Source organism: Wolffia australiana, chromosome 3 (genome assembly GCF_029677425.1).
Source record: "Wolffia australiana isolate 7733 chromosome 3, ASM2967742v1".
Classification (NCBI taxonomy): domain Eukaryota; kingdom Viridiplantae; phylum Streptophyta; class Magnoliopsida; order Alismatales; family Araceae; genus Wolffia; species Wolffia australiana.
Window position 1 is genome coordinate 22838141 of NC_135837.1, and position 23520 is coordinate 22861660.

A 23520-nucleotide genomic window follows, 5' to 3' on the forward strand; every position below is an offset into this window, starting at 1 on the left:
CCAACTCAATGTTCCACGTTTTCATCCACTATGGTCTGGCCTATTATTTGTACATTCGGGGTATTTACTCTAAATACATCTGTAGTTCCACCAAATGCTGCCTTCGTAGGAAAGCTCAAACCTTCTTTTGAACATTTTTCTTCTCCTAAAACATCTGAAAAACTAACATGACGTCATAAAATAATCATATAAAGTTCTAATTGAGAAAGAAAGGTACAAAATTATAAAATAATCAACTAAAATATATTGGATATATTAGTTGCCTCCTTCATGTATAATTCAGGCCAAATTCAGGAAAATAAGGAAAAAAAATAAATGTATGTGAGTTAATGCAAGAAATATGACTCTTAATTAAAAAGAAGTAATGTGCATTTTAATTCGAGTTCTTAGCCATATGTCAGAAAATTTAATATGTCAGTGTGTAAAAACGTTTCCCATACATCAATTGAAAATCTGACATTTCAATGGGGGTATTTGTGTGATCCTAAAACTCAATAATGAATCAACTAACTTAAGAAAAATATTATATCTATCCCATCTAACCATTTTTAAGATCATAAAATTAATTAGTTAAAATGTTCACAATTGTCTTTAGTTTAATCATTTTAATGTGAAATTATAATTTGGTTTAATCCAATGTCATCACAGTTCTCTGGCATATTTTAGCTTCGAATGGGGGTGATCATCACTATTGATGAAGTATGGGAACCAAATCTGATAATTTTTGCTTGGATGAAATTCATCACCAACACTATGGTCTTCCAAGACAATGTGCCTCAGTTCAATGCGAAAAATAATTTAGAGGTAGATTTATGATTATTTGGTTCTTATTAAAAAACTCCAATAAGTACAACCCAAACGGTTTTACATATATTCTCCATTAATTAGAAATGAATCATTAGTCCTCCTAAATTACTTAAGATGATATTAAGTATCCGGTGTTCCTCGCCTAGAAGTGCTTGAAATTTTCTTGATGCATCATTGTATGCAACATTGTCTCAAGATTTGATGTCCGAGGCGTGCAGTAATTTCTCCATCATCGCTCCATCTTCAAGAGTCGTGGGTGAATGATCCTTACACACATGAACTTTGTGCCTCATTGATATAAGTCCTTACTTGGAGTTCTTCATGCCAAAGCTGTTGAAAATCCCAAAAACCAATTCAGTCTATTTGTATAAATACAAAATCCCACTATATGTCTCTACTCTCAAATCATTCACATGGAAGTTATTTATGGATGTGACTTCACAAATGCCAACATTATTATATCATTCAAATGTCATCCATATATAGGATCATAATATTGATTGTCCTCCCACAATTCGCCTTATAGATGCATGGTTAATCTTCATGTTTAATAAAGTCGTAAGATTTTATAGCCTTATCAAATCTCATATTATAAATTATTGATGCTTGCTTTAATCCATAAATGGATCTTTGCAACCTCTTCATGCGTTTTTTGTTGAGGAAGGTAGACTTGACACCCATTTTCTGGATCATATTGTCAAAGTGTGCAGCTATGGCAAACATAATTTTGATTGACTTAATCATGCCAAAAATAAGAATTTTGTTGGGTTCTAAGGCTGTGATTGAGGTGAAACTAGGATTATTCTTGTAGTAGAAGACTTAGAATGTAATTCTAATGCCACTCTAAAATCATTGATCAAATCAAAAGTGCAAATATCAGATCTATGATTTCTTATTTCCTCAAGCAAGACGTGTTAAGATGCTCAAGTGTGTAGCAATTAGACTTATCCGCACGATCCCCCAACACATTGAATCTCCTCCTTAATAATGATTATCCCCGTTATCACTCCACCACCATCGTTATAATGTTCTGATTGCGCGGGGAATGGAGGGGAACACAGGTTAGAATAGAGAATAATGATCTGCTCATAAAGGATTTTGGCCTTTTCTTTTTTATACATAAAAATTCTTTAATAAAACCCCCTGAACTTTAATTGTATCTTCTTAAGTCCCAAAGACCATTTATGTGCGATCCTCTAGTTTCATATATTAGTCTAGGTAATGACTCTAGCGGCCTAGTGAACTTTTTTGGTCAACATAATTAATTATATTTATCAACATATAGATTAATTATTCAAGGATTGAATTAATCGATAGGTAAAGTTTCCAGTCCATGGGGTTTCCAAGCTACGCCTTGTGCTCCAGAAGATATAAATAAGTATAATGACTCTCTCGTAGAACCTTTTATCATTGATTACCATGCAGGTGCACTCGTTCATCCGCTTGACGCTCTTGGGATAGCTTGAAATCAGGCTAAGTATCAAACCTTAATCAGTCATCAAAGTTAATATCGATGTTGGCTGATGTTCTCTTATATGATATTCTACTACTTTGGCCAAAGACTTCATCTCATCATTTCCCGTGCGATCTCTCTTCTTACACTAAGGGTAGACAATCTTATAATGTCTGTCCTCTCAATAAACTTTCATGAACTTATTGCTTCAGTTAAGAGCGGCCCAATAAAGGCCCATTAATTCAAGATCGGCGTGTCCAAAGCTGAAAGAGAGGGGCAACTTCTCTCCGATGACAGGCATCTGGATCAGTCTCCTGCACTAAACCCTAGCGCCATGGCGTCTCGAAGGGCACTCTCAAGCCTTCTCAGATCTTCCGCTCGTCGATCTCCAGCGAGATCTACATTGTCTGGATCGAGGGCTTCCACTCCGTCTCCGATCAATCGGCCATCGCCGATCGGCTATCTCCTCTCTCGCGCCGCTCAATATGCCACCGCCGCTGCCGCCGCCGCGCCGCCTGCGCCGGAGAAGGGGTCTGCCGCCACCGGCGGCAAGATCACTGATGAGTTCACCGGCGCTGGGTCGATCGGTCGTGTTTGCCAGGTTATCGGGGCCGTTGTCGATGTGCGCTTCGACGAGGGCGGGCTTCCCCCGATTCTGACCGCGCTTGAGGTGCTGGATAATTCGATTAGGCTTGTTCTCGAGGTGGCGCAGCATTTGGGGGAGAATATGGTGCGGACGATTGCTATGGACGGGACGGAAGGTCTGGTGCGCGGCCAGCGGGTCTTGAATACCGGCTCTCCGATCACGGTAAAATTTTTTAGGGAATGCTGAAGATAATCGCCGTTTTGGTTACCCTTTTGTCTGGATTTACTGATTTCTCGCGACAGGGTTGTGAATTTTGCGTTTCGTTCTTGTCGTTATGCATTTTTAGTCGATTAAATTATCTGTTTTTCTGTCCCGATGACGATGAATTCACTGTAATTGGAGGCCGTTTTGGATCAGTGCAGTCGAGTTTTGCCGATTGATGGCTAAAGGGTCGTGAATTTGCAAATTTGTGCAAATTTGTGATTTTCGGTTCATATTTTATCTTTTTAAGCTGTCTTGCTTTCGTTTTTAAAACTCGGATTATATCTCTGACTGTTTCAAAGTTTGTGTCATTTACCCAGTTGAATCACGCATATCTTTTAAGGAGGCCTCATCAAACCGTTCGGCTTGCTTTGTTTTCCTGCTTTCTAGGTAGCTTACTCGAGAAAATGTCTTTCTTCTATTGATCAGGTTCCTGTTGGGAGGGCTACCCTTGGTCGCATCATGAATGTCATTGGTGAGCCGATCGATGAGAGGGGCGAACTTAGTAAGTTATATGTCTTTCCAGTCAAGTTCTTCCAATACCCAGCGTTTTTTCTTTGTCCTAACTTAATTTTTCTTCCCACTGACCGCTAAAGAAACCGACCACTATCTCCCTATCCACCGTGAAGCACCTGCATTTGTTGAACAAGCCACTGAGCAGCAGATTCTAGTTACGGGAATCAAGGTAGGCTCTCCCATTTTTGGAACTGAGTAATCGTGAGATCGTTTCTCCACAAACTATCATTTTCTAAATAATTAATATTTTAATGTTCGTGGGTTTGCCAGGTTGTTGATCTCCTTGCACCCTACCAACGAGGTGGGAAGATTGGGCTCTTTGGCGGTGCTGGTGTGGGTAAGACTGTGCTTATTATGGAGCTCATTAACAACGTTGCCAAGGCCCACGGTTTGTATATTAGCTTTTCTCTCATTCCTATATGGGATTTCATTGTTTGTCGTTTTATTTGACTGACAGTTTGATCTTTCAGGTGGGTTTTCCGTCTTTGCTGGTGTTGGAGAACGTACCAGAGAGGGCAATGATTTATACAGAGAAATGATTGAAAGTGGTGTCATCAAGCTTGGTGACAAGCAGGTCCTTGGAAACTACTACTCGTCCAATCTTTGAGGATTAAATCAAGCTATCCCTGAACTCGTCTCCATTCTCGAGGACAAAGTCACCATTGTCGTCCTGAAATTGGAATCGTCACTGTATAATCTGACGATGACGATTTTGTTATTATCATGACCGGTCGTGGATGAGTGACTAGATGATGATGATTTAGACGAATGGCGATGATGATTGGCCATCATCTTCATCATCTTCCTCGTCATCTCTGCTACCAAGATGACAATTACGATGATGCTTTTAGCAGACAAGGGACTATGGGATTTTGCTATCGCCATCCCGACAAGTACGATATATCATTGTCACAGCAAACGCGATCCTGATCTCATATCCCTTCTTTTTTTTTCTTCCAACAGAGTGAGAGCAAGTGTGCTCTCGTCTACGGACAAATGAATGAGCCGCCGGGTGCCCGTGCTCGTGTCGGTTTGACTGGGCTCACAGTGGCGGAACACTTTAGGGATGCAGAAGGGCAGGATGTGCTCCTTTTCATTGATAACATCTTCCGTTTTACCCAGGTAAATATTTTCGAATTTTAATTTTTTAATTAGCTCGGTAAGTTTTCCTCGTCTCATCGTCTTGTTCTCTAGGCAAATTCTGAAGTGTCTGCTTTGCTGGGGCGTATTCCATCTGCTGTCGGATACCAACCGACTCTGGCCACTGACCTTGGAGGACTTCAAGAGCGAATTACTACTACTAAAAAGGGTTCGATCACCTCTGTTCAAGCTATTTACGTGCCTGCTGACGACTTGACCGATCCGGCTCCTGCCACCACCTTTGCGCATCTCGATGCCACGACCGTGTTGTCTCGTCAGGTTTATTTTTCTTACCCATTTGTGCATTAATCGGTTTTAATTTATGGTTTTAGATAGATAGTGATTCTTGTCTCTCTACAGATCTCTGAGCTTGGCATCTATCCCGCTGTCGACCCTCTTGACTCTACTTCCAGAATGCTTTCTCCCCATATTTTGGGTCAAGATCACTACAATACTGCTCGTGGGGTTCAGAAAGTTCTTCAGAATTATAAAAATCTCCAAGATATCATTGCCATTCTGGGGATGGATGAGCTCAGTGAAGATGACAAGTTGACTGTGGCCCGTGCAAGAAAGATCCAGCGATTCCTCAGCCAGCCTTTCCACGTGGCTGAGGTTTTCACGGGTGCTCCTGGCAAGTATGTGGAGCTGAAAGAGAGCGTGAATAGCTTCCAGGTAATTACTGATTTGTTTAATTTTTTTTAGAACGTAGTAATTACTGATTGTTATTCGTTATAATAATCAGTTTACTTGTAATGGATATCGGTATTCATGTAACTAGTTCCTATTTATTTGTTCTGAGGGAGATTGCATTGATGTAAACAATGGCATATAATCGAGTTTGAGAAAAGTGAACAGTATGATATAGTCTAGTTTATAAGAATCATTCTCGTTTTAGAATTCTGTGGTGATGTAAAGCTTTTTATTAACTGAATTGTTTATCTATCTAAAAACGGTATTTTCTACTATCTCTTTAAACGCTCTATTTACTTTCGTTTGATTATTCTTATTTTCCTTTATTTGAACCAGCTGTTGCTCTATTATCTCTGTTCTTTTGCGATGCAATTTTCTTGTATAACCACGGAGAGAAACCTGCAGCAAAGCTTATTCCCTTCATTTTTTTTTAAATCCTAATTACGGATAAGAGCTTACATATTTTTGCCCTATCACTTTCTTTTTTCCCTCTTTTCTTTTAAAAAAAATATTCTTCCATGAATCTTTCAAGTTGTGAACACTTTCATAATTCATGATCAAATTTATAGTTCCGGAGCGTACTGGACGTGGACGATGGACTGGACAGGACGAATTTCGTTCCTTCCGACGTCCAGAGTAAGTTCAGGGACGAAGGACGGGACGGTTTTTCATCCAACAATAAAAAAACCGTCCTGTCCAATCATACCGGAACGGTTTTTCGTCCTGTCCAGTCCTCCCAGGACGAATTTTTGTCTCAAAATTCGTCCTGGACGAAAAAACCCATTTTATATTTTTAATATATTAATATAGATTTTTCTAAGTTTTAAGGGAAATATAGAGGAGAGAGAATGCAAATGGACATATGTATAATTATTTCTGAGCAGCAGCAGTTTGCACGCGCGGAAAAATAGAGACCTTGATGCAAATTGTCATAGCAAGGCCACGTGGCGAGATCTCAACCGTCAGATGTGAATCCGTCGGTTTTTTGTCCACATTCGTCCCGAGACCTCTGGACAGACGGTTTTTTCATCCCACGGGATGAAAACTGTCCCGTCCAGTGGTCCCCGAGACGAATTTTCATCCCAAAATTCGTCCATATCCTCGGACGGGACGATTTTTTCGTCCCGGGACGAAAAAATCATCCCGTCTGCGTCCCTGAACTATATTCACATTTATCAGATTCCTGTCGGACAATGCATAGAGATATTTCCTGGGCATGGTCATTACTGTTAAGATAATATTGGTGTTGCAGGGTGTTCTTGATGGGAAGTATGATGATCTCCCAGAACAGTCATTTTACATGGTTGGGGGAATCGAGGAAGTGATCGCCAAGGCTGAAAAGATCGCCAAGGAGTCTGCTACTTGAGCCGTTGAAGTCTTTCTTCAGCTCATTCTCTCTCATCTCCGTTAATAATACAAACCGAATGGCTTTATGACCGAAGTCTCTCCTCTCTCTCTAAAGTCAGGATCTTTCCTTGTTCCCTGTAATGGGCTTCAATGTCCCTGGCCTCTCACTCTTATCTCTCTCTCTAAAACCGGGATCTTGCCTTGTTTCCTTTGATGCCTCTTTCTCTTTCTAGACCCTGGTTCTTTCCTTGTTTTCATTAACGGGCTTATTTTTTCATCTTCCTCCTGGTCCATCTCTCTCTCTACTAGGGAACGGCAGCCGTTATCCGTCACGTCACATGTCACGGTGACGGCAACAAGACTCATGACGTGATGGTGACAGTGAGGAAATTAGGAGCCCGTGACGGTGTTGGTGACGAATGACGAACTGGGTGTGAGGGTGATGCGACGGTGACGGAGGGCCTTGGATGAGTGACGCAATGGGATGGTTGTCAAGGATGATGGCCACGATGGACTTTTAAAAATGACCAAAAAAGCTAAAAAAATTTTAGATTTAAGCTTTACGAGATTTTGTCACGTGTTGTCCTAACTCGATTTTTCGGCATTTTGCAGAAAAGTACCTGCATTAATTAGTGCGCACAAAAGGATGATGTCCAAAGATAATTGGAGATATGCCCCTCCAATTCTCTCTCCTCAGCTTGGTTGTTTTTTCGGTCACAAGTGACGGTGACGCTGCCTGGTGATGGGGAAGTGACAAGACACTGCAAACCATGACGGTGACACAAACATGAAGGATTTTTTCCGAAATCCTAGGACGTGTGACGGGATGGTGACGTGACGAAACTTTCGTCACGTCACCGTCCATCACGGATCATTATCCGTCCCGTCACATCCCGTCACGTTCGGGGCGTCATGTCCCGGGTGTGCCGTTGCCTACTCTCTACAAGTACAGGTATGGATGTATTGAGAGAGATTGAAAGGGCATCTTTCAAATTTACCTTTTATGTGATCGAATGTCCCTCCCTTTTCTCCCTATTTATCTCTCTAGATCCTGGTTCTTTCCTTGTTTTCTTTAACGGGCTTATTTTTTCATCTTCCTCCTGGTCCATCTCTCTCTCTACAAATACATGTATGGATGTATTGAGAGATTGAAAGGGCATCTTTCAAATTTACCTTATATGGGATCGAATGTCCCTCCCTTTTCTCCCTATTTATCTCTCTAAAGCCGTGATATTTCCTTTTTTCCTTTACTGCATCTGCCATTTTCTCTCTCTAGAGCATGATCATTTTCTTTTTCTTTTTTCCTTTGGTCATAGCCTGCAAGTTAACTGACAAACATTTCTGCAAACAAAATACTAGGAATAATTTTTTGTTATTGTCTGTATGAAAAATTGATACATATTACTCTATACAAATACATAACAAATATTTTTTTTTCTAAAACAATTTGAAACAATGAAATTCTAGTTCAATTTTTATTATAATTTCATTGTTTTACTAAAAAATAAGTGTTATGTATTTTCACACTCTCAACCATTTAAGTGGTGCTTATTTTTCCCTCTAATAGAAATATTTTTTACTTGGAGAACAAAAGAATGATAGTAATGAGAACGTGAAGTTCTCATATAATGAACTCGATTGTTATATTTCCAGTTCACAGAGTTCTGGGCTATGATGCTTGTTTTGATTGTAGAGCTGTCCATTTATACGCCAAAATATTTTCTGACTGATCTACAAAGGAATTAATTATTTCTAACGAATATCTAAACAACCAAATAATGAATTGGTGATGAACTGATATTTGGCACATCATGATTTGTAAAAAATACTCAATAACAGTGAATTTGTCACATGGTTAGGCTTTCATAATGTTTAATAACCATATTCTCAAATAGATCATAAAGTTGTGAGATATAACTGTTATTATACTCAAAGAGCTGTCAATTTCCATGACAATTATTTTCTCCCATTTGTCCAATGAAGATTGTTGATTTCTAATGAAAAATTAAAAGAGAAAACAAATGTTAAGTCTCTGCGTCTCATGATTTATCAAAATTTTCAATGGTAGTAAATGTTGTCATACTGTTGTAATTTCATATTATGTTCTTAAGGTTCTTCTGAGACAACATAGTTTTTTAAACAACAAAAGAATAAATAACTGCTTATCCTATGCACCTGTGACATGATGATTGATCAAATGCTGATATAGAGAACATAGTAAGAACATTTGAAAATAACAACCACTAGATCATTATATTATGTTCATAAAATTATTCTAAGACACCACAGTTATTTAAACTAGAAAAGAATAAATCACTGTCTATCTTATGCATCTGGGACACCATGATTGATCAAATGCTGAATGATAGAGAACATATTAACAACGTTGGAATTTCATAAAATAACAACCACTAGATCATTATATTATGTTCATAAAATTATTCTTAGAGATCTCAGTTATTTAAACTACAAAAGAATAAATCTCTGCTTATCTTATGCACCTGGGACATGATGATTGATCAAATGATGAACAACTTGGAATTTCAACCAGTGTATCATTATACTTAGTTTACTAGGTTCTTATGAGATATCATAATTATTTTAATTTCCATGCTAAACAATTAGTCTAATTAGTCTATCGAGAAGTCAACTACTTTTAATCACGTATTTAAACATTCACTTACAAGGTTGTGAATAGTGTCAAAAAATTTGGGATTTCTGTGCTGCCTTTGCGGAGTAGAGAGGCGGCTTGCGGCGAGTGATCTCGATTTGTACACGTTCAAATTGAATTTGGGAGTTCGTCGTCGCGATTCTCTTCTCCTATGTCAACGCTACACGTTGCGCTGCTCGCGCTGGTTGTTTTGCTTCTCGCAGCATTCGATCGAGCCGCTGGAGATGGAATTTCGTCCTGGACTTCGGATTTTGGCCCTCGGCGATCGCTTCTTCGTGATCTGGGAGGAGGAAGGTCAAGCGAGATCGCTGATGCTGCCGTTGAACTGAATAGTTCAACGTTCGATGCTTACCTCGGGGAGTCCCCGGCTCGTTTTGCGGTGGTCGAGTTCTTCGCTAGCTGGTGAGTTAACTCTGTTGTGCACCTGGGAATTGAGTTTGATTAATTATCCTTTTTCTTTACATTGTTAAGATCTCCGTCCCGAAAATTTTGCTTGTATTATTGGAAGAATTGGAAATTCACTGTAGATCTTTACCGATCATTTCGGACGACAACGCCTGGTCTCCAGGTTGGAATTGTTTCTTTAATTTGCAACGACTTGAGGATTCGATAGCAACCGTTTAAAGAAATCGATAACTGCCTATCGTTGTGGCGTTGAATTTCCTCTTCTGGAGAAATATGCTTGTTTTGCGTTTTCTTTCTCAATTTACTTGCATTAATGTCTTGACAATATAGGTTCTGGGAACACACTTTTAACCAGGTTCATGTTTAGCTCTCGTAACATAGTCGTCGGTTTTTGCATACTTAATTCTTGGTATGGGTTGGAAGCCTTCTGATCAAATATTTTAATCCTACAGGTGCCCAGCATGCAGAAATTACAAGGTATGCCCATATGATAAAAAACCATATGGATGATATCTCATTCTTAGCTGACATTTTTTTGACAATTCTTGGACTCATAGCCTCAATATGAGAAAGTTGCAAAGATCTTCAATGGAGCCAGTGCTGTACATCCTGGAATAATTGTCATGACGAGAGTAGATTGTGCGCAGAGGGTACAGAGTTAATGAGAAATTATTTTTTTGGAATTAAGCGACGATAAATGACAAGATTATGACCCGTTTTCTCTCTTTTTTGTGGCATAACAGGCGAATGGCAAGCTGTGTGACAGATTTTCAGTTTCTCATTATCCAACGCTTTTGTGGGCTCCCCCAGCTAAGTTTAGAAACAGCAAATGGACCCCAGGTAAAGCGGGAAGTGGGATAGAAGACATAGATATACAAAAGGGGCGCACAGCACAGCTTCTGCTTGACTGGATTAATGACAAACTTGGAAGGCAAGCTATCCAAACATTGTTACGTGCGTTTCTTTTTCAAACGCATGTTAATACTCAACTTTGTGATTGGGTATTGAAAGGATTTATTTAAGAGGTTCCAAAGGTTACAATGTGATGACGTAAAGTTGCGCCTATCGTCTGAGAATCAGACGTTAATTTAGATAATGGTGAAGACAAGAAGAAAGAACAATTCTTGATACACAAACAAAGAGATTACAAGGGGTTTTATAGGGAGCCCTAATGGGCTAATAATAGAAAGGGCCCTTAATGGGCTAATAATAGAAAGGAGCTAATAATAGAAAGAAGAAAAGAAAAAGGAGAGGAGACAATAATGTCAACACTTCCCCTCAAGCTGGAGCGTGGATGTTTTCCACACCCAGCTTGGAACAGAGCTCCTCAAACCGAGGGGCATGAAGCCCTTTGGTGAAGATGTCTGCAAGCTGTTCAGCTGACGGAACATATGGCGTGCAGAAATTTCCCGACTCAAGCTTCTCTTTAATGAAATGTCGATCGATCTCAATGTGTTTTGTACGATCATGCTGGACGGGATCATGAGCAATGCTGATAGCCGATTTGTTGTCACAGAACAGCTGAACAGGGGAAGAAACCGGACACCTTAGTTCACGAAGCAGTTGGGTAATCCAAAGTGCTTCACAAAGACCATGCGCAAGGGCACGGAACTCCGCTTCAGCACTTGATCGAGAGACCACTTTCTATTTCTTACTCCTCCAAGTAATAAGATTGCCTCCCAAGAAGGTGCAGTACCCAGAGGTCGACCGACGATCAACCACAGATCCTGCATAATCGGCATCAGTGTAGAGTTCTAGACGCAGACCACTGTGACGACGAAACATTAATCCACGGCCAATGGTGCCCTTCAAGAAACGGAGGAGGCGATGGGCAGCATGAAGATGACTCATTCGAGGGTTCTGCATAAACTGACTTAGAACAACATAGTGGGATAGAGGGATCCGATGGGGACTCTACAGGAGGGTTCGATGAAGCAGAGGATGGATCTTTAGTAAGGACAGGTGGATTTGGGATTGGTGCAGGCAGAGGATCAGAGGACAAGGTGTTCATGGGAATATCAGATGGAGGCTCTTCGAGAGGAACAGGAAAGGAAGGACTTGGGACAGGTGACGAGGGAGATGAGTTAGGAAGAATAAGAAATTCAAGGGGATCTGATTGAGGTGGTAAAGAAGGAGAAGGTGGAGAAGAAGAGGGGTATCTGAGTGAATTCGTCAAAGGTAGCATCCTTGGTGACAATAAATCGACGAGAGGGTGGATGATAACATCGATAACCCTTTTGAGTAGAAGCATAGCCGACGAAGACACATTGGATGGCCCGAGGATCAAGCTTGTCACGACCAAGATGGTGGTTAGGAGCAAAGCAAACGCACCCAAAGACACGAGGGTAAGATTGGTTCGGAGAGAAATGTTGGGGAAGGAATGCTGGAGACAATCAATGGGAGTAGAGTAGTTAAGTACGCGAGACGGAAGACGGTTGAGAAGATGAATGGCAGTTAGGACAGCTTCAGCCCAAAAATACTTTGGCACATGCATGTGAAATAAGAGGCTCCGAGCCATTTCAAAAATGTGACGAAATTTTCGTTCTACAACTCCATTTTGCTGGGGGGTGTAAGGACATGTGGTTTCATGGATGATGCCTTTTTCTTGGAAGAAAGTACTTAACGTGGAATTGACATAGTCTCGGGCATTGTCGGAGTGGAAGCGACGAATAGAAGTGCAGAATTGAGTTTGAATGAGAGAGTAAAACTGAGGAATAACAAGGGAGATCTCTGATTTATTTTTCAAGAGATAGGCCCACGTGAAACGAGTAGCGTCATCAATGAATATACATAACCACCGAGCACCGGACGTGTTATGAACAGGGGAGGGTCCCCACACGTCGGTGTGAACGAGAGCAAAAGGAGTCGTCAAATGGGAAGAAGAAATAGGATACGTAGTACGATGATGTTTAGCAATTCGACAAGCATCACAAACAAAGCGGTCCACAGAGTGGCCTTGGAAAAGTTTTGGAAATAAACGATAAAGAGTAGCAAAGGATGGATGGCCGAGGCGTCGATGGAGAAGCCACAAACGCTCATGAGACGCCGAAAGGGGAACTGCAGCGGCAGCAACAGCAACAGCGAGGGGAGACAAGGGAGATCGAACAAGATAGAGACCCTCATGCTCCTCAGCAATGGAAATCGTCCTCCCCGACACCTTATCACGATAAAAACAGGTATTAGGAGTGAATGTAAGATCTTGGTTCAAATCACGAACAAGGCGGGATAAAGAAAGAAGATGATGAGCAAGCCGTAGAACATGAAGGACTTTAGTGAGGTTCATCGAAGGAGAGAGAGACACACGACCAATCCCAGCCACAGTGAGAAGATCACCGGAAGCTGTTTTAACTTTGGAGGAGCCGGAAACGGGTTCATAGGTCACAAAAGCTCTAGGATTGGGTGTCATGTGGGCAGTGGCACTAGAGTCAAGAAGCCAAGTGGATGATGATGACGACGAAGATGGTGAAGGAGGAGGAGAAGGAATGGTGGACATACCCGCGTTAGCTAGAGAGCACGAGCCCATGACTGGAGGGTCAAGCAATCGCCGAAGACGTTCCACTTCTTCAGGTGTAAAGCCGGGAAGAGAAGCACTCGCCGAAGACGCTCCACTTGGAAGAAGACCATAGGACAGAGGCACTTGACCAGGCATCGGTACTTGGTTGACAAAAGGTGAAACCGTAGCGAGATTGCTCGGTTGTGTTCGCTTCCGTCGAAGCTTAAAGCACGTCTCCTTGGAGTGACCCGGCTTTTTGCAGTAATTGCAGAAAGGGAAGGATCACCTTTGGAGGATTCCTCAGTCCGAGTAGATGGACCACGAGACGAAGCTCCTTCTCCAGTCGATGTGGTCGTCACCGAGGAGCGCGTGGAGGAAGACGAATGTGCTACAAGTGCAGAAGCCGGGGTCTGGGACTGCTGAAAGTGAGATTCTTCAATTCTCGCGCTGCGAAGCGCATCCTTGAAGGAAAGCTCTTTCTCCCGGTGTATAAGCTGAGCCCGTACTGCTTCATATTCCGGGTTAAGTCCTATAAGGAACTGAAAAACCCGAAGTTGAAGAGTGTACTTGCGATCCACCGAGTGAGGGTCCGGAGGCATGTAGTGATCAATCTCATTCCACAGAGAAATGAGTTCTGTGCTGTACTCCATGATCGTCCTGTCTCCTTGACGCAGATTGGCGGCCCGATGCACTAGCTCATACAGTGTGGCAATATTATTTTTCTTGGAGTGGCTGTCAAGGGCCGCTTCCCACATGGCCCGGGCAGACTCAAGAGACAGAAATTCACCCTTGATACTCGGTGAAATACTATCCAAAAGCCATCGATGGACCACCCCTTCAACGTCTAGCCAGTCATAGTACTTGGAGTCTGTCTTGGAAGGCCCTTCTTCAAGTAAATGACGCATCAGTCGTCCCTTGAGAGTAATCTGGACATATTGCTGCCACTGAAGAAGGTTAAAGCCGGTGAACATTCCATCTGGAGGCATCCGAGGCAGAGAAAACGGTCCAGGTGAAGCCGACCAATTCCCCGACTCAAGAGGTGCCTCCGAAGCATTTGACGTTTGACCCACACTGGGTGGCGTCGATGCTGGCGTCACACCGGAAACCGATACAGGCTCCGTCATCTTGATCACAAAATGAAGTGTCGCACGAGGAGCACACGGCTGTAGGAACGCCCGCGGCTATTGGCTGCGTGCGCGGCTGAAGAGTCGAGGAGGGAGCGCGGCCGCGACCGAGAGGAGAGCGCGCGGTCGAGAGGGAAGCGTACGCTGCCGAGAGAGAAGCACAGCCGAGGAGGGAGTGGGTGCGGGAAGCCGGAAATGTGGCCGGAAAGAAGCTGCGCCGCCAGGAGCAGGTAGCCAACCGGAAGGAGAAGGAGCTCAAGATCGTGGCGAATGTAGAAACGCCAGAGATCGGAGCTACGGTCGAGCCCAGGAACCCGGATTAGGGTTAGGGTTAGGGCTCTGATACCATGAAGACAAGAAGAAAGAACAATTCTTGATACACAAACAAAGAGATTACAAGGGGTTTTATAGGGAGCCCTAATGGGCTAATAATAGAAAGGGCCCTTAATGGGCTAATAATAGAAAGGAGCTAATAATAGAAAGAAAAAAAGAAAAAGGAAAGGAGACAATAATGTCAACAAATGGAAATGTTAATCATTTCCACTTTCGTTTAGATTTCCCGTTTCTGGAAGGACATCCATTGTGTTGGACTCGCTAACCATAACTTATTCGTAGTTGGATACGAGAATCCTGGGCCAAGATGAAAATTGGGACAAGGACCTAATGTAGACCTGGAAAGAGAGAGTACCAACTGTCTTATTGTGGTTAGGATTTCACCTTGCCCATTTCACCTTGCCGCTAAATGGCATGCTTTATTGTTCTACTGTTCTATCTCTTCCTGCAAAGCCCTTCCTAGATAGAGGCCAGACGATTTTTCGTGTTTTGAGAATATCGAGTTTTCAATCATTTTGCGGGTAACTGGTATTGGTGATGTGAAATTTGAAGGAATTGACATTCTCAACGATGTTCTAAAAGACGTCACTGAAGGCACACTTAAGTTCACCTCAGAAATTAGTCCCTAATGTTTGTTGCTCAAATTTCTTGAATGATGGTGGCTATTTTCTACATGCCAAGATGCCGGGGAAGAAGACTACTTGTGTTACAAGCACAGTTCCCTACATCCAGGAGGGGGGAGAGGGTGCCCATGGGCATGTGGCTTGGATGCAAAAGCGTCACCCAGACATGCTCCCAGCAGCATCCTGCATGGAGGGGACATTGCACTATTATTCCGCAGGAGTGGCGGCTCTATGCATGCTCATGGTGGTGGGAACGACCAACATTGCACTGCATGCACAGCAGGTCTGTGCGCTGTTTTGCACCAGGCGGCGGACGTGCCGCAACTCTCCACAGGCTTGCAGTGGGGCCGCAAGCCCGGTGTGCAACATTTGGGTGCGAACACCTGTTCTGTTCGTAGGCGATGGCTTAACGCAGAGTCAGTGCGGGTCTTCTGTGAAGCAACGACTGACCAGGGATGGTGCAAATGTGGGGTAGGGAGCACCCATGCTTGTTCCACAGCCTTCGGAGGCTCTGCATCGGGTGACAGATCCAAAGGGCCATTGGAATGCATCTTGTGCCAAAGACTCGCAGACGTGCCCTGCGAAGAGAGGAGCTGTGACGTTGTTACTACAGCCAAATTCGACGTGAGGGTAAGGGCCATAATCAAGGCCACACCGGGCACAGCTGCCTTTGTAAATTCTCTTGGAAATACTACTGTGTTCTCTCTCAGGAGCGGACCCCACTATTTCCTATATACTCAAACGACTTCTGCTGCACTCGCAGAGGCTGCTTGAATTAGAGCAGGAGGTCAAAGCTATCGTGCTGGTCAAGGGCAATGTGAGCCCTTCCGAGGTAAGCCATCTGATAGGAACCCTGGGAATGGAATACATCTCAGGAACACAATTTTTTTTGTTTCCTAGGGTACATTATCTGCAAGGTTAATGGTGCAATTCACCAGCTTTGTGGTGCCTCTACTATTATTATTTATTATAGGGGGCTGAAAAAAGATGCGACCCGGAAGGTAGTGCTTGGCAAGCAAGTTCATTGAGTAGCAAACAGGGACCTTTTCTGGCTAAATATTGCTGGCATGAAAGAAATATGAGATCCAAGATCTTTGCATTGGCTATTGTGCCTTCACAATAGTAAGTGGGTAAGAAAAACCCAAGCAGATGAAGGCCATTTCTTTGGCTCATTGTTCTTACCATAGACTGTGTTTGTCTACCCACCACAAATATATTCTTTGACTCAGATGGTACAGATTCATTTTCTCTTGATTCAAATGAGAAAATGTATCTTTTCAAAAAAAAAAAAGAGCAATTGTAGTGTGCATAAAATAAGATTTTCCGTATCTTCAACCTTTTTTAGATTTTAATAATCTGTAGTGCAAGTTCACATCATTTTCATTTTCCACATGACTTAGATTGTTTGAATTTGATTTTTACAGCCATTTATTTTTCATTCCTTGTTACTTTCAGTTCTTTCAGTTTAATTGATGAGAAGTTTGCCAATGAAAGTACGCTTCTACATAATATTTCAGATCCAGAGCAGGTATTTTCAACAGAATATTTAAGTCTTCTATTTTGGAAAATGAGACTCTTTCATGTTTTCAGTAATTAATATTTTTCTTCTCTCAATGAAAGATTTCTCGGGCTTTGTATGACGTAGAGGAGGCAACTGTGGAATTATTGGACATAATTTTTCAGAACAAGGTCAAATGTTACTTCAATTATGTTGCATTGAATTATTCTTTCTGTAAAAATTCTCCCTGTCATCAGATGATCAAGCCGAAGACTCAGGCTCCTCTTATTAAGTTCTTGCAACTTATTGTTGCTCATCATCCATCCAAAAGGTTGTTCGAGGGAAAATTCCCTCATTGTAGATTCAGATTCTGCTATCTGGACTCTCTTCTAACTAGATAAGTATATGGCAGGTGTCGAAGAGGAACTGCAGAAGTTCTCGTTAACTTTGATGAACTTTGGTCGTCAGATTCTTCTTTGACTGGATCAACCGAGGTAGCTATCCACTCTGAAGGAAATAAAGGAGCGTTAGATTTCCATATTTGTGGAACAGAAGTTCCAAGAGGATACTGGGTAAGTCAGCAATTTTCCACTTTTTGGGGGGCAGAAATGGCAAAACGCTTTTAATTTTATTTTCTTTTAGTTATGTTGCTCTAGTACATTCATTTACCAAGAGAGACACAGATAGGGTAACTGCGTTCTGGTCTTCAATTCCTATTAAATTTAGTAATAATTCTTGAAAGTCATGTCATTTTTATTCTCTTTTCTATTTCCTTTTTGTCTATCTGATGTCCACTAGTTTTAAAAACCTTTTATCCTAACGCTTCTCTCTATAATGCTTGGTTTCTTAGAATGCTCAAGGGGAGATGTCGTGTGTTACCCAGGTCATTAATTGTCCTCCGATCCATCATGTCAACCATAAATGTGACACGATCACTCTCAATCTTAAGCCCACTAAGGGCATTTTCATCTTTTGTTCCCTTCTCATGTGCCCCTCTAAAGATGTAGCCCTACTTGTTGGAGTGCAGTATTTTTAGACTCTTATTGCAAAGTTAAATCTGAAACGATGACTCCGCTGATGACATCCACCCTGTTGGATATCATCCAATTTGGTGCCGTCAATGACGCCCATCCCAGGACCTGCCTCTCTCATCATCTTTCACTATATAAACCATCTTGGTTCATATCAAAATGTAAAATGATCTGCCATTGCCTGTTTGACCAAAATAATTCTCTTTCATCTGCTGAGTGCTCTATTTTGGATACAAAACTGTGAGTTCTCAAAAATTCCCTGAATCTTTTATGGAACTAGAACTTGTTCTCTAACTAAATCATTGCTCATGTATGACTCTGCAGATTTTTTGCCGAGGTAGCAGAAACGACACCCGGGGTTTCAGGTAAGTGTGACTCTTACTTTTTCATCTTTCTTAGGGTTTGTGGTTGATGACGAGTTTGCCGTCTTTATTGCCATCGGCATCTGTTTCTCGTACTGAAAGAAGAGACGATTGGGCGATGATGACACGATGGCTAAGAGATGATGAGAGGGTGACTAATCCATCATTGAGATGATTTTACTATAGACACAATACTGTGATGATGGTTCATCGTTATCATTGTTTATTGCCATTATCACCATACGAGTGGACCCTTCCTCTGCTCTTGCATTGAATGTCACTGTTTTGGCATCGAAGTCTAGGTAGTTTTTTTTCGAAAGAATATTTTAGCACATGTATTTTGATTAATTTCAGTTGTGGCCTCTGGATCCTGCTGCATTCCTTGACCGTAAGGGTCCGGGACGACGAGAGCGCATTGACTTTCACCACCATCTGTGATTTCATCCACAACTTCTTCCTCTGTGAGGACTGCCGCCGCCATTTCTACGGAATGTGCTCCAGGTGACCTCATAGTGCCCCAGAACTCTGCTTTTATATTTCTCAGTGACATGTGGATAAAAATCAATGTGTTGACCTCAGCGTTGGGGCGCCGCCAAACAACACCCGAAAACTGGTTCTCTGGCTCTGGAGGACCCACAATCAGGTCAATGAGCGGCTGATTAAGGAGGAGAGAGAATCTGCCAGCGGCGACCCAAAGTTTCCCAAAACTGTGTGGCCGTCGAGTCAACTCTGTCCGTCGTGCCGCCACAACGCCGTCGACGGTGACCGGAGGGGAACATGGAATGAGGACGAGGTGTTCCGCTTCCTTGGGAGATACTATGGCACCAGCCTGGCGCCACTTGACAAGAGTGGCGGCCAGGTCAGCGGCACGGAGGATGACGTGGCACCGACGACATCGGCTGTGGCAGTGCCAGTTGGAGCTGCGCTGGGGATCGCGCTTGCCAGCTGTGCTTTTGGGGCCTTGGCTTGCTTCTGGAGGACCCAGCAGAAGAAACGGAAGTACTTACGTCAACTACACTCTTTAAAGAACATTTAACTTCTTAGGTGGGCTGGTTACGCATTCCTGTTTGGGATGGGGAGCTGCCGTTTATTTAATCCTCTTTCCCTGCTACTTAACCAATGTTTTTCTGTTCTTTGGCTGATTCTAGGCACAAGTTGATGAAGCCAGCTGAAGCACACTATTGACCCATGCTCCATCTCGAACATACACGTATGCACTCCACTCTCTCTCTATCTTTCTCTGTCCATATTTCTATCTACCTATCTTTCCACTGTATATCCATCTGTATTTTTGTATGCCTATCGATCTATTTTTCTTTCTACATCTCTACTCATCTATCCATCTGGTGATCCATTTGTTTAACTTTTTATTAATCTATCCTGTTACATATTTATTTATCCATCCATCCATTGATGCATCTTTTTATCCATCAATCCATCCATCCATATATCTATCTTCCTATCTATCTAATCTCCTGTTATGTATGTCCGTCTATCTCCTTATATATAATCTCTAAATTTTTTATTGAGTTTCACCATCTTTATCTCATCTTCTATGTCATTCATTATCCATATCTTTATCCCTCAATCGGATTTCAAAAATTTTGGAGCATGATCATCGTCATCTTTTTCTTCATTTGTTAGGTGTTGACCCGGGGAGGATTCTGCAATATTCAGTGTCAACTTGGGAAATCAAAAACAGATGCTGACTATTGTGAATTGGTGTTTGTGAGACATTCCAGTCTTTTCTAGCATGCTTGATCATGTCAGCAGTTCATAGTCGTCTAATGTAGGATAATCCATGCATGGAAGAAGTTTTCCATCCTTGATCGTGAATTCGTCTGATTTTTTCGTCAGTGCTGGAGTGTGCAAACAGCTACAGATAGATGGATAGATGGATAGATGGATAGATAGATAGATAGATAGATAGATAGATTGATAGATAGATAGATAGATAGATAGATAGATAGATAGATAGATAGATAGATAGATAGATAGATAGATAGATAGATAGAGAGAGAGAGAGTTCTCATGATCTTAATTTTATGTTGCCCATCATCAGAGTAATTATCAGAGGGTGAGAGAATGAGAGAGAGAGATCTTTCCATTATATTCAGCCATCGTCTAAGTAATAAGAGATAGAGATCCAGTCATAGACGTTCCCAGAATTCTTTATCCTATTCAGCTTTCAACTGGTCAGTGAAAGAGAGAGTGATGCATAGTCACATTTGTTATCATAGAACTGCATTGCATTCAGTAGAGAGAGAGATACCACGGAACCATCACATAACATGGTTGGTGGAAGAAAGAAGAGACAGAGAGAGGGAGAATAATTCAAAATTGTTCTCGCAGTATTACGTTCTTTTTAACTGGCTCATCATACAAGTGTGAACAGAGAAGAGAATGAGAAACAGATGACCAAAATCAACCCTCAAATCCTACTTTCCCTCTGCCTGATCAAATTCAAGGCATATAAACAAAGATAACCAGTGCAAGAGAGATATATATGGATAGAGAGAGAGACTGTTTGTATTTGAGATATATATATAAAGAGAAACAGTGTGTTTGTGTGTGAGAGAGATAGGGAACAGGGTTCAGATCGAATCGAATCAATCAAATTCTGATTGAATGTTTTGATCAATCAAGTGAAGATTTGATCCGAACAAATTGAATCTTTCGGTCGAACAAGATAGTATATTGAGTTCAAACAAATTATTCAATCGATTTGATTTGCTCGTTCGTGTTGGATCAAACATCGGTTAGAACTGTTAGGTCGAAATCGAACAGTTCAGCAAGAAATGTAAATGTGTGAGATTGGGATGATTTTTTGGAAGAACAAGGTATGAGGAAACTCCTACTTTCTGACATTATATATAACGAGCTAGATAAACTTATGTTGTAATATTTTGAAAGACAAAAGCATGACTTTGGAAGTAAGAATGATAAGTTAGCCATTATTATGTAAATTATCTCTAATTATAGGTATAAACTTATTGTAAAAATATTATGGAGTACTAAGATATGCCAATATGAGTTGAGAGGAGAGAATTATAAATCAACATTATTGAAAAATATTACATAATTCTGTAGATGAAAATATTACATAGATGAAAATATGTTTAATATGATTAAAGGACTGAGACGAAGTCACATAACCGGGTGAGAGGATGTCCCCGGTGTCACATGGTGACGACATCATCAGGCACACCGACAGAGGACATCCCCATTTGAGATCACATCAGTACTGTGACCCGACGAGACAACATGACATGACCGAGTGAGAGTATGTCTCAGATGTCACATGCCGACGATGTCATCGAGCCTGAACATGGAGGACATCCCTCATTGAGACCACATCAATACCATGATCCGACGAGACGATGTGACCAAGTGAGATGATGTCATCATCCACGTGGAGGGAGGACGGCCTCATTTGAGACCACATCGATATCCTAACCCGACGAGATAATGTGACGTGACCAGGTGAGACGACGCCCTTGATATCACATGTCGATGATGTCATTGAGCACGACAAAGGATGATGTCCATGGTTGAGACCAAATCAATACTGTGACCCGACGAGATGACATGACGTGATCCCCCATATCACATGCCAACAACTTCCCTCTTGAGACCACGTCAATATCATGTCACATGCATATTCCAAACTCAAGAGTATTGTTGTTCCCTAGTTGCCTTCCACCAGGAGGATGCATCTGCTGTAGGATAAAAGAAGCAAAAATGTAGTCTTCCAACTCATTTGTAGAGACTGCTAACCCATGATCTGAATCGTGCATCATGTAGAGCTTCAATCCTTGCAAAAAAAATAATCGAGAGGCTTGGAGTCGGTAATGCTTATGTTCTACCAATTTGACATGTACTGTTAGTTTCTCGTTCTGCCATTATTTGAAGCATCTGGTGCACATAACTCAAGAGAACTGAGCGTTGTAATGGATTCGTAGATGCTAATTTCACTTCTAGGTGCAACATGGCTGCAACATTTATGACTATATTGCACTTTAGCATAAATCTATACTTTGACAACTTTGTCGCCATTTGGTTGATAGCGCCCAAGAGCGAAGTATGTGCCTCTTATGCCAAGCACCCACTATAGTTTTCAAAGTATAGAAATGATCTCTCTAAGTGAGCATTCAACAATGTAACACCTACAACCACATATATTGTCAACATTGTGGTCTTGGCGGATGAGTTTGGGGCCTCTACAAATGGCTTCAAAGTTTTTATGAACTCGGTGATCACGTCCCACTCGTCATCAGTAATGTAGATGTTTCATTGTTGCAAATCGAGGAGGTGGGCCATGGTGAACAAGGCCTTCCTCTTCTCCACCACTACTTCTGACATGTCGTGGGCAGCATTCCACCCTAGTGGGATGTCAAGGGGAAATTTGTTGCTATTTGGAAGCCCAAGTGTTGCACATATCTCCTGATATTTTTTAGATCTGTTTGTAGACCCCCTTATCATGATTATCAGCTCTCTAGCTTGTGACACAACCTGCCCAACACAGAGAGAACTAGCACTTGTAACAGATGACCATCTCATCAGATATTGCCGTGTGAAGTTGGAGATATCCTAGCCCTTGATTTTTCTCTCTCCTCATCATACTCTCAGATGATTCTTTTTTTTGTTTTCGTTGAACCATAACATCGGTGGAAATTCTATGCCTTCTCGTCTTTCGTGCTCACATCTTTTGGAATCACCACCTGTGCCTGCAATTGGAAAAAAACAAAAGGAATAATTCTATTTACATTATTTAAATAATTTACCTTATTCTTCTCGCTGCTAACGTGGCAAGTGTCAGCGCGTGCCACATCAATGCTTTCTTATTTTTATCCAATTGCCAGCTGACACACGTGCACCATGTGTACACGCAGGGCGTCAGGTGTACACGTGGCACCATTCGTTGAGCCACGTCGCCCGCCCACCATTATGGACTTTCAAAGAGAGAGAGAAGAAAAAGTTAGTTTTGTCTTTTTCTGCCTCGGTCCACGTCACCCATCCCTTGAAAAACCCAAAAATTGATTTGTTTGTCATAAATTCATTCATGGCTTTGCTAATCACAATGTCATGACTACTCGGCTAAATGATTGGTCGTCTCCAATCATTGCTGCTAGCTGTGATTCATTGCTGTTCGACGAATCGAATGGCGACACATGGCAGCG

The 23520-nt window shown here is 41.9% G+C and overlaps 2 protein-coding genes across 3 annotated transcripts; both read left to right on the forward strand.

Annotated features, from left to right (window-relative positions):
• The first annotated feature begins 2536 nt into the window (after positions 1-2536).
• On the forward strand, positions 2537-7082 carry LOC144701347 (ATP synthase subunit beta, mitochondrial). The gene is made up of 9 exons (XM_078573140.1): positions 2537-3068; positions 3537-3612; positions 3704-3792; positions 3894-4011; positions 4094-4197; positions 4587-4745; positions 4818-5042; positions 5124-5435; positions 6706-7082. Exons 1-9 carry the CDS (start codon positions 2595-2597, stop codon positions 6817-6819), a joined length of 1671 nt encoding a protein of 556 aa, XP_078429266.1. The 5' UTR covers positions 2537-2594; the 3' UTR covers positions 6820-7082.
• A 2416-nt stretch (positions 7083-9498) lies between these two features.
• On the forward strand, positions 9499-20196 carry LOC144701348 (sulfhydryl oxidase 1-like). 2 transcript variants are annotated; one of them, XR_013580998.1, is made up of 13 exons: positions 9499-9873; positions 10329-10353; positions 10434-10526; positions 10620-10807; positions 16905-16977; positions 17070-17138; positions 17205-17278; positions 17360-17519; positions 18303-18343; positions 18695-18841; positions 18920-19384; positions 19489-19550; positions 19985-20196. XR_013580998.1 is itself a non-coding variant. In XM_078573141.1 (13 exons), the coding sequence occupies exons 1-12, from the start codon at positions 9623-9625 to the stop codon at positions 19523-19525; spliced, it is 1578 nt and encodes a 525-aa protein (XP_078429267.1). In that variant the 5' UTR covers positions 9499-9622; the 3' UTR covers positions 19526-19550; positions 19985-20196. The 2 variants fall into 2 exon arrangements, 1 of the variants encoding a protein (XP_078429267.1); XM_078573141.1 differs by having other exon boundaries at positions 18920-19339.
• The last annotated feature ends 3324 nt before the right edge of the window (positions 20197-23520 follow it).